Genomic DNA, 15,112 nt, shown 5'->3' with positions numbered 1-15,112 from the left:
GCACGTGCAGCCTTGTGCTGGCACTTGTTGAGGTTTGTTATTTATAATTCCAGTTATACACACAATTTGTGTGTGATATTCCATCCAGAAAGATGCAGAAGTATTTTTTTCTTGACCACCAGCAGCCTCATTTTCTCTTTGCTCATGATCCAAGGGACTTTACCAATCAAGGGCTGTAAAACTCCTGCTGTAGTCTGAACATTTCCGTGCTGTACTAGAGGCTTTTTTTCTCTTCTTGCCTGGGCTGTAATTCAAGGGTTTGGTAGATATCCTGCTCAGTGTTTTGATACTCTCCAACTTAGACAAATGGACTGAAAAGCCAGCTTTTGGAACTCCCCTGGAAGAGCATCTCAAGCGCAGCGGGCGGGAAATCGCAGTTCCCATCGAAGCCTGTGTCATGATGCTGCTGGAAACAGGGATGAGAGAGGAGGTGGGTAACTCCAGACCACCACAGGGGAGCAGGGCCCAGTGAGCCTCATAAACTGCTGTCTGTTTGTTAATATGCTGCTTAACTAATTTCTCCATTTAGCAGTTGGTAAATGTTTTGTACCGTAATAACCTCAGCACTGTGTGAAGTATCTTGGAAGTGGATGCACGGAAAATGAAATTAGGGATGGGCCAAGGGTGGGAAAGAGCTGAGCCATGGTCAGGTGGCAGTGACAGGGCACGTGCAGGGCCAGCTGGGTCACAGCTGGCAGGGGAAGGCACCAAAGTGGAATGTTCTGAAAGAGGCTGCTGTAAACCTGGAGCTGTTCCGTGCTTGTGCCATTGTGTGGTTACCAATCAATGCATTTTGTTTCTCTGATGCAGGGCTTGTTCAGAATTGCTGCTGGAGCCTCCAAGTTAAAAAAGCTGAAAGCTGCCCTGGACTGTTCCACTTCCCAGCTGGATGAGTTTTACTCAGATCCCCACGCTGTTGCAGGTATTGGGAGTGTTCTGAATCCAAAGCAGCTGTAAATTGACACAGCACAGCCTCGTGCTGTTCAGGGGCTGATCTCCACAGTTAGACTGGGAGAAGTGACAGTCAGTGGAAAGTTCACTGCACAGTTTGACACAGATCAGTGTGAGGTGCCTGTGCTGATCACAGCTGCTGTATTTGTGACAATGGTGTGTAAAATTCAGGTGATCACAATGGCCCAGCTGTCACATCGCTCATGACAAGAGTGTTAGCGTGGTCAAGGTAGGTTAGAGCCACGTGTAGACCTTCAGTACATCTTTATAAGGAGTCCTTGTCCTGAAGAGATGATTCAGAGTTTTACAGCACGTTTCTGTCAAATTGCACCAATTACTGACAGACCCTTTGTGCTGAGATCCGAGCAGCTCCACTGTGCAAGCGGCAGGTCTCGCCACTTTCCCTGGTACTTAGAATTCATTGCACAGACAAAACTGCAAAGTGAGGGCAGAATTTTCCCTGGAGTGTGAAAGCAGTGGCTGAGGAGCCACCCTGTCCCTGTCTGCATTGCAGGTGCCTTGAAATCCTATTTGCGGGAGCTGCCAGAGCCCCTCATGACCTACAGCCTGTACGAGGAGTGGACACAAGCTGCAAAGTAAGCATGCTACAAATACCTGTAGAGGAAGTCGTGCTGCATATTTCTGTTAAATTTGATTCTTCACAGATGAATTCAAAAGAAACAACCAACCTCACACAGTTATTTATTGTTTTACTAATGGGTATTTGGTGTAACAAATTATTTTAAACAATAAATAGCTTAATAAAAATTGCACAAAATGTAGTGAAATATCTACTTTGTTTAACTGTTAGGGCTGCTTCAGGCTGCTGGCTGCACAGTATTCATGCTCAAGCAGTTTTGTTGCAGGTAGAGATAATTCAGGGATCTGACCAGCAGGTTACTGAGTACAAAACATTTCTTTGGCATAAATGGAGGGTGATTGATCATCTCTTTGTCACTGCAGAAACAACTAATTCCTGCCCTGAAAGTAAGATGTCATGGCATTTTTTGTCCTTTCAGTATTCAGGACCAGGATAAGAAGCTGCAGGAGTTATGGAGGATTTGTAACAGATTACCTGAGCATTACCGTGTTAACTTCAGGTAGGTGTGATCTCTTAGCTCAGCTGCACCCCAAAGCCAGTTAAACTAAACTCTAATCCAGGTGTGCTGTTCTTGGCCAAATTCAGTGGGATTTATAAAAATACCTGCATTCATGCAGCAGTGGCCATGCATAGGTGGTGTCCTCAGATCAATTCCCTACTGGCTGTCAGGAAGTAGTGATGCACAGAGCCTTTCTACTTATGGCTCATGCTCTGCTCTTTGCTGTAGTTTCCAGTCTTAGGAATCACCTGGATCTATGTTAAACATCTCATTTTCCCTTTTGGTTTTGTGTTTTGGAAATGAACCGGAACAAAACCAGCTCTGGTGGTTCCTAGAAGCATGGAATTTCCATTACAGGACGTGAAACTAGCTGAAATAAAGCATTTTTCTCTGGAAGTATATATTTCTGTGGTTCTGTTTTGCTAAGATGGGAGCTGCTTTCTTTGCTCCCCAATTCAACTTTTATGAGTCAGGAGCAGAAGCTTTGGGCAGCTGCCAAGCAAGAAGGCTGCTCATCTCATTTCCGTGTTGTTGGGAGCTCTCTGTACAAGCTCTTGAATTTTTATTTACTTGTTTTCGACAAGAAGCCTCATGGTTCCTGCTGTTTAATTGTTTCTTTCCTTTTTGAAGGTATTTAATAAAATTTTTAGCCAAGCTTGCCCAGAACAGTGACGTTAACAAAATGACACCGAGCAACATCGCCATAGTCTTGGGCCCCAACTTGTTGTGGGCAAAGAATGAAGGGTGAGTTCTTTTAAGAAAGCTGCAAAGCAGAACGGGGTGAAGCTGTAGAACTGATGGGTTTAAATGCTTTAGCAAGGAATTTAGCAGTTCACAGCAATGGGCTGTTTACCTAAAAAATATTGTAAGTGTTTTTCCAGCCCATGCCTCCAGGTCCTTTGAGGCAGGAGGGTTTTAGGGGTGTTTCCAAAAGCTCTGAATGGTCTGGAGTCCAGCACAGTTGCTCTTTCTCTGGTACTGAGGAGCTGGTCCATCAGTCTGAATTGATTTGAATTTTCTTACTTTGGTGGAACTCTGAATAAAGCGTTGTTCAAACCTCTCCCACAGCTCCCTTGCTGAAATGGCAGCAGCCACCTCGGTGCACGTGGTAGCAGTCATTGAGCCCATCATTCAGCACGCAGACTGGTTCTTCCCTGGAGGTCAGTTCTGCCCCAGCCCAGCAGTTTCACACTGCCCCCCAGGTCACCCTCAGTGGCCTGTGCAGTGAGGCACCCCTTGGGATGTGTGTGTGTGTCTAAGGAGGCATTCTGTCTGTCCCTCCCCAGATGAAGATTTCAACGTGTCTGGGGCGTTTGTGGCAGTTCCTGCTGTAAATTCCAATCACTTGTCACACACTGGGAATGACTATGAATGTGGGACCCTGGAGAGGAAGAGGCCTCTGAGCATGACTGTGATGGAAGGGGATTTGCTGAAGAAGGACAGGTAGGTGTAATTCTCACCTGAGGGGTCCATTATAGCCCTCTTCCAGTGAGGCTTCAATCAGACACCTTCACTGGTGTCAGGAGAGGAATTTCATGGAAATGCTGTAGATAACAATAGTCATTTATTTCCTGTTGCTGCAGCCTGAGGATGGCTCAAAGGTAATGTACTGTTACTTCCTTCCAGTTACACTCCATGCATGATAAATCCCCAGCAGATATTGCTGCTCCCAGTCCCCATTCTCCTGGTACAGACTGGGGGTGGTCTGAGGTTCACTGAAGAGTCTGCAGTAGCCTCTCTCAGTCTCTAACTCCTGGTATTCCATGGCTTCTCTTCCAAAGCCCATAGCTGAGGTGGTGTTACCTGGTGCCTTCATGATAAGACTTCTGAGTGATGATGGTACAGTATTGCCACAGCAAGCAGTAGAATGCTAAAAACTCCCAGTAAAACGTGCTGTTTCCCATATAACATGTAGTGTAACGTTCATTCTTATCACTCATCATGAGTATTCAAGTGATGTGCTTGTTTTTAGCTGTTGGTGCAAGTGTTGTTACCTGTTAGCTATGAGCAGCCACATGCAAATTTGTCAGCACTCACAGAGGAAGAAGAAAATCAGTTCAAGATTCAGTGTTTAACACAACAAGAATAAAATAATTTCTAGAATGAATGTGCTGTATGCATTCTGAAATCTGTTAGAGTTGGGGTCTGTTTCTCCACTGTTCTCCTTGAAACACAGATAGAATGATTTGGGTTGGAGAGGACTGTAAGGATCTCTGATTCCAGCCCCCAAATCACAGCCTGTATCCAGTAGCTTTTTTTGAATCTCTGCTGCAACTAAGTGTGTGATAGAAACAAAATTCATGTGGCAAAATACATTTAGTGAGGAGCTACCGTGGTGTGTAAGGAAACGTCTGTATTTACATGTGAGATTCGAGTGCTCTGACCTCATTGTCATCAGTGTTTGTCTCCAAATGTAATCGAGTAGTTTGTTCCCTGACGTCGAGCTTATCCCTCTGTGGGGATAAGCCAAGTCCTGTTGCATGTCTTAACCTTGCTGGTGTTGTGCAGCCAGTGGTGAATCTAACACCGTTGTGTTGTGCAGCCACTGGAGGCTCTAACCTTGCTGGTGTTGTGCAGCCACTGGAAGCTCTACCATTGCTGGTGTTGTGCAGCCAGTGGAGGCTCTTACCTTGCTGGTGTTGGGCAGCCAGTGGTGAATCTAACACCGTTGTGTTGTGCAGCCACTGGAGGCTTTAACACCGTGGTGTTTTTAGCCACTGGAGGCTCTAACCTTGCTGGTGTTGTGCAGCCAGTGGTGAATCTAACACCGTGGTGTTGGGCAGCCACTGGAGGCTCTAACACCGTGGTGTTGTGCAGCCACTGGAGGCTCTAACCTTGCTGGTGTTGTGCAGCCACTGGAGGCTCTAACATCATGGTGTTGTGCAGCCACTGGAGGCTTTAACACCGTGGTGTTGTGCAGCCAGTGGAGGATCTAACATCATGGTGTTGTGCAGCCACTGGAGGCCCTAACACCGTGGTGTTGTGCAGCCACTGGAGGCTCTAACCATTGCTGGTGTTGTGCAGCCAGTGGAGGCTCTACCATTGCTGGTGTTGTGCAGCCAGTGGTGAATCTAACACCGTGGTGTTTTTAGCCACTGGAGGCTCTAACCTTGCTGGTGTTGTGCAGCCACTGGAAGCTCTACCATTGCTGGTGTTGTGCAGCCAGTGGAGGCTCTTACCTTGCTGGTGTTGGGCAGCCAGTGGTGAATCTAACACCGTTGTGTTGTGCAGCCACTGGAGGCTTTAACACCGTGGTGTTTTTAGCCACTGGAGGCTCTACCATTGCTGGTGTTGTGCAGCCAGTGGTGAATCTAACACCGTGGTGTTGTGCAGCCACTGGAGGCTCTTAACATTGCTGGGGTTGTGCAGCCAGTGGAGGCTCTACCATTGCTGGTGTTGTGCAGCCAGTGGTGAATCTAACACCGTGGTGTTGTGCAGCCACTGGAGGCTCTAACCTTGCTGGTGTTGGGCAGCCAGTGGAGGCTCTAACATCATGGTGTTGTGCAGCCACTGGAGGATCTAACAAGGTGTTTGTGGTGCAACCAGTGGTGGCTCTAACCCGGTGTTTGTGGTGCAGCCAGCGGAGCTTTCCTCGTCGCTGCTTTGCGTGTGGGTTTGTCTGGGGTGGGACACCCAGGGTCCCGCCGCTGCAGCACCAGGGGTGGCCGCCTGCTGTGTTCACTCTCTCTTCTCTCTGTAGCTTTGGTGTGAAGGTGCTGGAGCTGCCCGCGACCCCGCGGCGCTGTGGCACTGTAAGCAGAAAGCTCACATCGCCCGCCTTCCAGCCGCCGCTGCCGCCCTGCGAGCCCGCGGGGGCCGAGCAGCCCTGCCCGCCCGCCGGGGCTGAGCCCGGCCCCGGGGCTGGCCCCGCGCCCTCTGCTGCCCCAGCAGAGCAGCCCCAGCCTCCAGGCTCTGAGGATGCCAGGTAAGAGGCATGGCTTGCGCTGGCAGCGGCTTGGCAGCGGCTCCGGCAGCCAGCTGGTGGCACCTGTGCTCTGGGATGTGCCCTGAATGTGCCCTGGGATGTGCCCTGAATGTGCCCTGGCAGTGTGGGCAGCAGCACCCTGCAGGAACTCTCCTGCCACGGGTGTGGCTCCACAATTTGGCTTCTGAAATTGCACACTGTATTGGCCTTACAAAAGAGCACCCATGGTTCTGGGTGTTCTGGAATTTATCTGTTAATATAACAGGGTTCTGTCTGTTCTGGAGCTCATCTTCTGGATGATCTCATCTGGAGCTCATCTCATTCTGGAGCTCATCTTCTGGAATTCTTGGGGGAAAAAATGATGCTGAAAAATACACTCTGTTTTACTGGCCACACTGACCCTCCCAGGTTATGTTCTGGAGATGTGCACACAGGTGATACCAGTTTGCTGCTGAAGGAGCAAAACTTAGAGTGGCAATAACAAAAACCTGTTGGTCTTGTTTGTTGTTTCTTGTACTCGTTATCTGGTTATGTCTTGTTTTGTTTATTTGTCTGTAGCAGGTGTTAGTGATGAGCAGACTTGCTTACTAGAAAACTGGCAGCCAGTTTATCCTATTTCAGGATTAGTTTCTGTAGGACAAGTAGGTACACAAGCTCTCTGCTGTTTAATTTCTCTTGAAGCTCTGTGCTTGTGTCCCTGAACTCCAAGGCTAGTTGCAGCAGCCTGACCTCCTCCTGTGAGGGGTGGAAGCAGCACTTTGCTGTCAGCTCCTGGGTGTTCTGAGAGCTGTGACAAACCACGTGTGAAGCGTGCAGTGCTTCCAAATGTCAGCCTCAGGGTGAAACCCCACCATGGGGCTTGGTGCAGCACTGACTCCTGAGCACAGAGCTTGTTCTCAGGTGACATATTTACAAAACCAGCTCCTTTGGAAATCCCCTGCACACCGGTATTTCCTCCACAGATGGCTTTTGTGACAGAGGCGGCTGAAAATAAACCTCGGGGGTCGTGTCTGAAAGTTGTATTTAAAATCTGCACAGCCTCTGTGCAAGTACTCATAGTTTGTTAACAGCATCTGGAGAAATAGGGCTTGCAGAGTTCCAGTGGAAGTGAATAAAGTCAGTCCTTTTGAGGGCTAAATTGCTGCAGGTGACTCCAGGTATAAAGAAGTGAGAGAATCCTGCAGGTGCACGGCCACAGGAGGGAACCCTGCTCAGAACCACCTCAGCTGGCTCATCCTCATCATCACCCCTCAACCCAGCACTGCCACAGCGTTCCCCACTGAGTCCTCAAGGCCACATCCACGTGTTTTTAACATTCCAGGGACCGTGACTGCACCGCTTCCCTGGGCACCCGTGCCAGGGCTTGACAATGCTTCCAGCCACATCCACGTGTTTTTAACACTTCAGGGACCGTGACTGCACCACTTCCATGGCACCCGTGCCAGGGCTTGACAATGCTTCCCATGAAAACTTCCCTGATATCTGATCCACAGCACGGTCTGTGAGGGAGCAGCTGCAGCTGAGCCAGACAAGGCACGTTACAACCATCTCTAATTGAGCTCTTTCCTTTCCAGCACCTCAAAATCCAAGGAGAGCACGAGTGCAGCCACTCCTCCCCCGGTGAGGAACGGTGCCCAGGCAGTGCCCAGCAGCTCCCAGCTCTCTGTCAGCCAGCCCCAGAGCGCTGCTGGGCCCAGTCCCCACGCCCTGAGGAGAGGTGTGTGTTCCTTTGCTTTCCATCCACGTGTTCCAAGCCTTGATGTACTGCAGGAATGCTGCTGAAATGACTTCAGCAGCATCTCTGCCCTTACACAGACAGCAGCTCAATCTGTTGGCTTGTCCCCAAGGCCTGGCTGTAAAGCAGCTGTGACTTTTGGACTCTCTGAATGGTGACAGTGTCACCAGTGCTGTTTAACAAACTCTCAAAAGCTATTGATCAGTAAGTGCTTGTATTTGATAATGCACCACTTTATTTTGATAACATAGCTGGAGATTTTTTGTTTGCTGCTAATTGTTTTCTTTGGGAGCTTGGTTTGGAATCGTAGAATTCCAAAACGGTTTGGGTTGGAAGGTTCCTTAAAACTCATCTTGTTCCATCCTCTGCCATGGGCAGGGACACCTTCCACTGTCCCAGGCTGCTCCAGGCTCCATCCAACCTGGCCTTGGGCACTGCCAGGGATCCAGAGGCAGCCACAGCTGCTCTGGGCACCCTGTGCCAGGGTTCCCCACTCTGACAGAGGGCAATTCCTGCCCAGTATCCCATCTATCCCTGCCCTGGGGCAGTGGGAAGCCATTCCCCATGTCCTGTCCCTGTGGAACCCCTGTCCCTGATGCTGGAATCTCCCCTCTTCTCTCCACAGCCATGAAGAAGCCGGCGCCAGCCCCCCCCAAACCAGCCAACCCCCCCCCGGGGCAGCCAGGAAGCCAAAGCTCTTCCCCAGCTGCTCAGCCACCTTCTGTCTCTCCAAAACCCCCCGCCAGAAGCTCTTCTCCTCCTGCTCAACACCCAAACCAAGGAGCAGCCCAGACCTCCTCCCCTTGCCAGGTTTCTGCACCTCGGAGATACTCCAGCAGCCTGTCCCCCCTCCAAGCCCCCAGCCACCCTCCCCCGCAGCCCCCAGCGCAGGCAACTCCTCCCCTGCAGCCCAAGGGCAGCAGCCAAGCATCTCCTGGCAGCAGCCAAGCATCTCCTGGCAGCAACCAAGCATCTCCTGGCGAGCAGGGCCCGGAGCAGCCCTGCTCCTCCTCCTCCTCCTCCTCCGCAGCGCCCCTGCCGCAGACCCCGACCCCTCCCGACACGCCCCCGCTGGGCAAGCACCCGGGCAGCGCCCCGGCCGTGCCCCCCGAGCCCTGCCCGGCTGCCTGCCTCCCCCACGGGGGCACCTTGCCCCGGCCCCGGCCCGTGCCCAAGCCCAGGAACAGACCCAGCGTGCCCCCTCCGCCGCACCCTCCCTCGCAGCTGCCCGCCGACGGGACGGCTGCAAACCCCCCGCAAACGGCCTCCAAAATCGTCACAGGTGAGTGCATCCCCCCCGGCTGCTGCCTCCCTGGGGACAGAAAGTAGTGCCTGCAGCTGGGGGGAGCTGGGAAGCACAGATCTCAGGGCAAAAGCCAGCTCGTCTCCAGGCGGTGCCCACCGCCACCAGGGTGTCGCTCCTCGGGCAGAAGTGTTTGGGGGCAAGTGGAGATGAACTTTTGTTTTGTTTTTTTTTTCCCCTGTTTGGAAGCTTAGCACCGGGATAGCAGCTCCAGCTCAGCGTCTTGGCAGTCAGTTCTGCTTGTACATCTGTTGCCAAAAAGCAAATATTTAGAGGAGGGAGAAGATGTAGCCAGGGATGGTGGATTTCAGCACATACTGAGATAAGAAAAGGGCACAAGTGGTCACTGACACGTGTTCTAGTAGGCAAAACGTGCACAGAATGTTTTACCTTATGAGAACAGAACCTTCTGATGTGCATTTAAATTGGACATCCAGAAGCTGAAGAATCACCTTTATTAAACTGTATGTCTTAGGTCAGTATTTATAGAGCCTCACATTTTAAGTGCAGTCCTTGTTCTAAGACAAGCAGGAAGTGAAGAGAAACTTTTGTCTTCTCACAAGCTTCATGAGGCTTGTAGTTACCAATTCGGTTGGGATAATGTTCCTTTAATAAAGTTTATATTTTTTTAATGTAGTTGCTGAGGCCATTCAAAACCAGCAGATTCTGGAATGTTTTCCTGCTGAGTCACTGCTTATTCTGGGAAATTCTGAAGGAAGAGATAGTAAATGTGGGAGACTAATGCTTTTAAATCTACTTATAATTAATAATGGTTGGAACTTTCCCATGACACTGCAGCTTCTCTAGAATTAGACTAATGTATTGGAATGCAGAGTATCAGTTCTGTTGCCTAACAGCTCTACCCCAATGCCTTCACAGGTGGGGATGGTTACTGCGAATAAGGTTTGTACTCACAGAATCTGCAACTGCAGCTCAACTGCTCCTGTTTGTAGCTTGAGTTCAGACATGTGCTTGGAACTGTGCTCTGCCAGCTCTTGTCCTCATCCCCACGTAGGAACTGTGCTCTGCCAGCCCTGTGTCCTCATCCCTCCATAGGAACTGCTCTGTACCAGCCCTGTGTCCTCATCCCTCCATAGGAACTGAGCTGTACCAGCCCTGTGTCCTCATCCCCACACAGGAACTGAGCTGTACCAGCCCTGTACCTGGTCCCTCCACAGCATTCTGCCAGCAGGAGGGTTTAAGGCTCTGCTGCTCAGCTCTAATGGGACTGTGAGCATTCAGTTATTCCTTAAGTCCCTGGAAAGAATTACACTTCACACCAGGCCCCCACAAGTCAGGTGTGATGGGTAACCCCTTTCCAGTAGGTTTGTTCTCCTCAGTGCAGGCAAAAATGACTTTTCCTACAATTTGGTGGTTCGTGGTTACCTTTTAATGTAGCTCTCCCTTTAGCTTTGCAGTGATTTTTAACCACTTGGGAGTTTTTCTGGCAAAAGGCAGGCTGATGTGCCCAAACCCCTGGCAGAACAGCACCTGCAGCATGGCACGTTGGCTGCCAGCTCCCTGCTGGCTCTGCCTGCTCAGTCCCACCCCTGCACACCCCACTCACGTCCCTGCTGGGCTGGGCGGCCCTGGCTGCTGCTGCTGAGCTGTGTCACCTCTGTCACAGCTGCCACAGCTGGGGGCTGCCTGATGGAGCAGGATTTCCCTGGCTGCAGCCAGGACACTGAAAGCAGTGTTGCACTGAGAAGTCAGGCTGGAAATCACTCAGGTTTGGGGTTTCTGTTAATTGGAGAAAGGGGTGGCCTGGGGGCTGCCCTGCACTCCTGGAAGTGGCCAAGGCCAGGTTGGGTGGGGCTTGGAGGAACCTGGGGTGGTGGGGGGTGTCCCTGCTCATTATGGGGTTCCATGAAGGAACCTGCAGTAAATGAGCTGCTTAAGCAACTGAAAATTAGCTTTGATTCTTAAAACAACTGACTTCTGATTGTACTTTTGTCAGTATATTTAAAATAGGAGGATAATTTATTCCCAGGCTGAAGTCAGAAGTGGGGCTGGGCTCTGAATCCTCACAGCACTTCACAATGAACTTAGCAGCAGCAGCAGCTGTGCTAATGAGGCAAACTTCAAGGAAAGACTTAATCTAAATTTCCAAGTGTTTCATAGTTTGACCATATTTATTTTCTTTAAGAGCTTTAGGGTTTTCCTGCTTCTGAGGAAATTGCTTCAATGGTAGCAGACAGGGAGGGTTTGTTTTACCCCAGTTTAATGGGCTAAATCCTCATCTTGTAATTAACATCCAGCTGGGGCTCTTAATGAGAATTGGGCACGGCAGGCACCTGCCAGAGGGGACTGCCAAGCAGAGCAGATTGGCCCAGGTGTGTGCTGTGAGCACAGCACGGAGCTGCCACGCAGGAGAGCAGGAAAGGAAAGCTGCTGAGGGAGGGTTCTCTCCAAAACTGGTGAAGGGACCTAGAAGATCCAGCCTGCTTAGCTAAAATCCCCTTGGGGAGGGGTTGAAGTGACTCTCAGGCTCACCTCCATGCTAAAGCATCCACCTTTCCCAGATCAATGTGTTTTTAAAGGATTAATAATCTGAATTAACACCACCACCTGTCACATAAGAGTGTCTGCTCTAATATTCACACCTGCACATAAAAGCACTTACAGACTCACTAATTCACAACGTGCAGCTGCTGGTTTTAATTTGAACCTTAACGAGTGGAATGAGGGGACAAAATTAAGGTGCCAGCAATCCTCATAATGACCCCTGAGCAGGAATTCTGAACTGTCTCAGGATACTCTTGACTCCCTTGTCCATGCACTGGGCTTTAGTAATGCCTCAAATTCTGTTTAGGGTGTTCAAGTAAGAAGCCCTAGAATATTCTAATCAAAGGTTTTATTAAATAATCCAGATGTTTGACCAGCATTCAGTAGGAACTGTATTGGCAAGTGCAATGGTAAGGAAAAGGCCCCTGATTGGCCGACACTGTTGCTAATTGCTAATTGCTAATGATGTGTGCGCTAACGACTAACCCCCCCCACCCAGTGCTGCGTGTGTCCCTGGCATGGCCAGACACGGGCTGCTGCTGCTCCCATTAACCCACTAAGCCCCGGAGAGCAGAATGTGAAGCTCTTGCTGTCTCCTGGCCGCTCTCCCCCTGTGCTGTCTGTTCAGAAGCCCAGAGCTGCTGTGCCCACGCAGAGCCCGCTGCTGTCACTGCTGCCACCAGTGTCACCGCCCTGTCCCGTGCCACAGCCTCCCAGAGCAGCTGGGGGTGTCCCTGCCCGTGCAGAGGGTGGGCTGGCATGGGGTTTAAGGTGCCTTCCAGCCCAAGCCATGCTGGGGTTCCGTGGTGAACTCGTGCTCAGTACCAGGGCAGGGTGGGGTTGCAGCTGCTCCGTGCAGATCCCAGATCCTGCAGGCTGGGGGGCTCGGCAGCAGGGCAGGCTGCACTCAGGGGCTGCTTTCCCCTCTTCCAGGTCATTCAGCTCAGAAACCTTCAACCTGAGCTTTTCTGCAGTAACTTCTGGGTTAACTCCAGGATTTCATGCTTGAGTTATGAGTCCCAGTCTGCACCTCCTGTGCTTGAAAACAAGGCATTTATTTGGATTTTTTGTTGATTTAAGTGATCTAAATTACTTCCTATGTGGAGCAGCTGCTGGACTGCAGTTAAGGGATGTCATGGCACATTGTAACAAAATCCTGACAAGATTTTCAGTTGCCTTTTTTGAGCTGCTAGGGATTTTTCTGGTCTGATAATTCTAGCTGCCAGGGCAGTCAGTCACCAGAGATGCAGCAGAGATCCCTTTTTGACACCTTGGCTTGAACAAAATCCTCTCCTCAGAAGAGGCAAAGACCATGACATGCCCTGTTTACACAGGAGAGAGGTTTAATCTGCACTTGGTGTAAATAACTCCTGCCTCCTTCTGACACCATCCCTGTTCCTGTTCCTTCTCAGAGTCACAGGCAGCGTTCCCTCGTGGATGATTTAGGTGCCAGTTTATTTTGCTGAGTGTTTTGACATGAAAGTCCAGAGTAGCTCCCCAGGGGCATTGAGGAATCTGATCCTAAGTCAGGCTCGGTGCCCTCCCTCCCTCAGGAAGAACTGGGTTGCTGTTCCTGTGCCCAGGACTGGCCCAGGCTCTGTAGGAGGAGCAATCCCAGCTGCTCAGTTGGGCTCAGCCCTGTGTGCCCACGGGGGCCAGCTCCGTGCCCAGAGCCTTCGTTGATCTCTGCTTTCCCTTCTCTGTCTAAGGAGATGCCCAGGAAGCCCCGACTGAGTGAGCTGGCCCTGGCCCGGCTGCTAAACTTGCTGTTCCCTTTTTGTGCAGACTCTAATTCCAGTATTCCAGAGCCACTTGCAAACCCTCCTCCAGAGCTTCCTGCAGAGCTGGCGGGCAGAGAGCTGCACAACCACCTGCTGCTGGACATTGACAATGACACGGAGAGCACGGCGCTGTGAGCAGCGCTCCGGCTTCCCTGGCTCCTCTCCGGGGGGAAAACCACAGACCTAACAGGGAAAGGCTTCTTCTGCAGCGTGGCACGGCCGGGCAGAGCTGGCCCTGGGGCCTCGTGGGGACACTGAGCTCCAGGGTGGCCGAGGTTGGAGGAGACCTCTGAGGAAATCGAGCCCAACCTTTGGCCGCGCTCCGCTTTCGCCCTCAGAAGAAGTTTAATGATCTGGGTCTGGACAACGGTTTTCAAACCCTTGGATGGAAGGAATGAATTCCTGCAGGAACTCGCCTAGGAAGCGTGGTCAGTGCTGATACAGGTGGTGTTAGCAGAAATTCCAAAAGAATAAGAAGCAGAAGGTTAGTTATTTAAAGTGCATGTCTGTATTACGGAAATAATCCTTGCCACGGCTCGGTTAGAGGTTCTTTGTAGTTCTTAGCCCGTAGCAGGAGCTGCCTCCCAAGGGACATTCCCTCTCGGATCTGCTGCAGATTCCCCCCAAGCCATGAACCAAACCCCTGCCCCAGTGCTGGTGGTGACTGCTGGTTCTCAGTCACCTGTGGAACTGTGGATGCATCCAGTGCCTTGAAGGACTGTCGTGCTGTAGGAGGAACTTCTGTCTCTTTAATCATTTCATTGCTACTTAGGATCAGTACTTACCCTGATTTCATAGTTATTTGTATTAACCTGCTTTGTTCATGTGCAACTGGCAACTGTTTCACGAGGAAACCGTGGAAATGGGGTTTGTGCTTTTGTTGAAAACGGTTGAGTTTTGAAAGAACTTTGAAACAGCTGTTTGGATTCAGAAGTTGAGTGAACATTTATAAAATTAAAGATTGTTTTTTGTCAACTGAAGGCATCTTTATTCTAGTTTTGTTGCTGGCACTGAGTGACAGTGAAGTTCCACTGAAGGTCACAGTGATCCCCTGGATTGGAGTCACTGGCTGCTCAGCTTGCTTTTCCCTTTAGGACTTCAGTGGGAGCCCTGTGGGAGCTTCCTCCATCACCACAGCAGCCCTGTAACAAATCTTTGTAACTCCAGGTTCAGTTTGAAGAGCCACAGACTCCAGTCCTGTGACTGATGCTGATGTTTATCCCCCAGGCTGTCAGTGCCTCTCTCCCCCAGGGTTTCCAGCAGCGTTTCACAGGCTCAGGAAGGATCCCCCAGTGCCAGTTCCCTTTATGTGCTTTAACAAGAGCATTTCCTGACTCTGTGAGCTGCTGCAGGTGCCCAGCTGCTCCTGCCTGCTGCTGCCTGCTGTCACTGCCTGCCCACGGAGGGCTGGCAGCTCTGGGGTGAGCTTTGCTCTGACCCTGCAGTGTTTAGTGAATTCTGGGGAGCCCCAGCAGGCTGGGATTGGGAGCAGGCTCTGCAGGGATGAGCTTTGCTCCCATCCTGGAGTGTTTAGTGAATTCTGGGGAGCCCCAGCAGGCTGGGATGGGGAGCAGGCTCTGCAGGGGTGAGCTTTGCTCCCATCCTGCAGTGTTTAGTGAATTCTGGGGAGCCCCAGCAGGCTGGGATGGGGAGCAGGCTCTGCAGGGATGAGCTCTGCTCCCATCCTGCAGTGTTTAGTGAATTCTGGGGAGCCCCAGCAGGCTGGGATTGGGAGCAGGCTCTGCAGGGGTGAGCTTTGCTCCCATCCTGCAGTGTTTAGTGAATGCTGGGGAGGGGAGCAGGCTCTGCAGG

At 51.0% G+C, this 15,112-nt stretch overlaps 1 protein-coding gene across 7 annotated transcripts in view; it reads left to right on the top strand.

The window, feature by feature from the left end:
- Window positions 1-14,275, top strand: part of ARHGAP17 (Rho GTPase activating protein 17) — a 42,240-nt gene extending 27,965 nt beyond the window's left edge. Inside the window, exons 8-20 of one of the 7 annotated variants that reach the window (XM_041401556.1) lie at window positions 303-430; window positions 811-922; window positions 1,466-1,547; window positions 1,971-2,051; window positions 2,682-2,795; window positions 3,120-3,211; window positions 3,338-3,494; window positions 5,752-5,976; window positions 7,551-7,693; window positions 8,337-8,993; window positions 9,894-9,917; window positions 11,885-11,929; window positions 13,305-13,442. In XM_041401556.1, the coding sequence (XP_041257490.1) occupies window positions 303-430; window positions 811-922; window positions 1,466-1,547; window positions 1,971-2,051; window positions 2,682-2,795; window positions 3,120-3,211; window positions 3,338-3,494; window positions 5,752-5,976; window positions 7,551-7,693; window positions 8,337-8,993; window positions 9,894-9,916 (1,814 nt within the window). In that variant the 3' untranslated portion in view covers window position 9,917; window positions 11,885-11,929; window positions 13,305-13,442. Of the gene's footprint in view, window positions 1-302; window positions 431-810; window positions 923-1,465; window positions 1,548-1,970; window positions 2,052-2,681; window positions 2,796-3,119; window positions 3,212-3,337; window positions 3,495-5,751; window positions 5,977-7,550; window positions 7,694-8,336; window positions 8,994-9,893; window positions 9,918-11,884; window positions 11,930-13,228 lie in introns of all 7 variants that reach the window. The other 6 variants (XM_041401554.1, XM_041401557.1, XM_041401555.1 and 3 more) reach the window with 6 other exon arrangements.
- Window positions 14,276-15,112: the final 837 nt, after the last annotated feature.

This window comes from Onychostruthus taczanowskii, unplaced genomic scaffold (assembly GCF_017590055.1).
Source record: "Onychostruthus taczanowskii isolate IOZ18803 unplaced genomic scaffold, ASM1759005v1 scaffold19, whole genome shotgun sequence".
Lineage (NCBI taxonomy): Eukaryota > Metazoa > Chordata > Aves > Passeriformes > Passeridae > Onychostruthus > Onychostruthus taczanowskii.
Note: the sequence above shows the minus strand (reverse complement) of the source record. Positions and strands in the feature narration are given on the sequence as shown.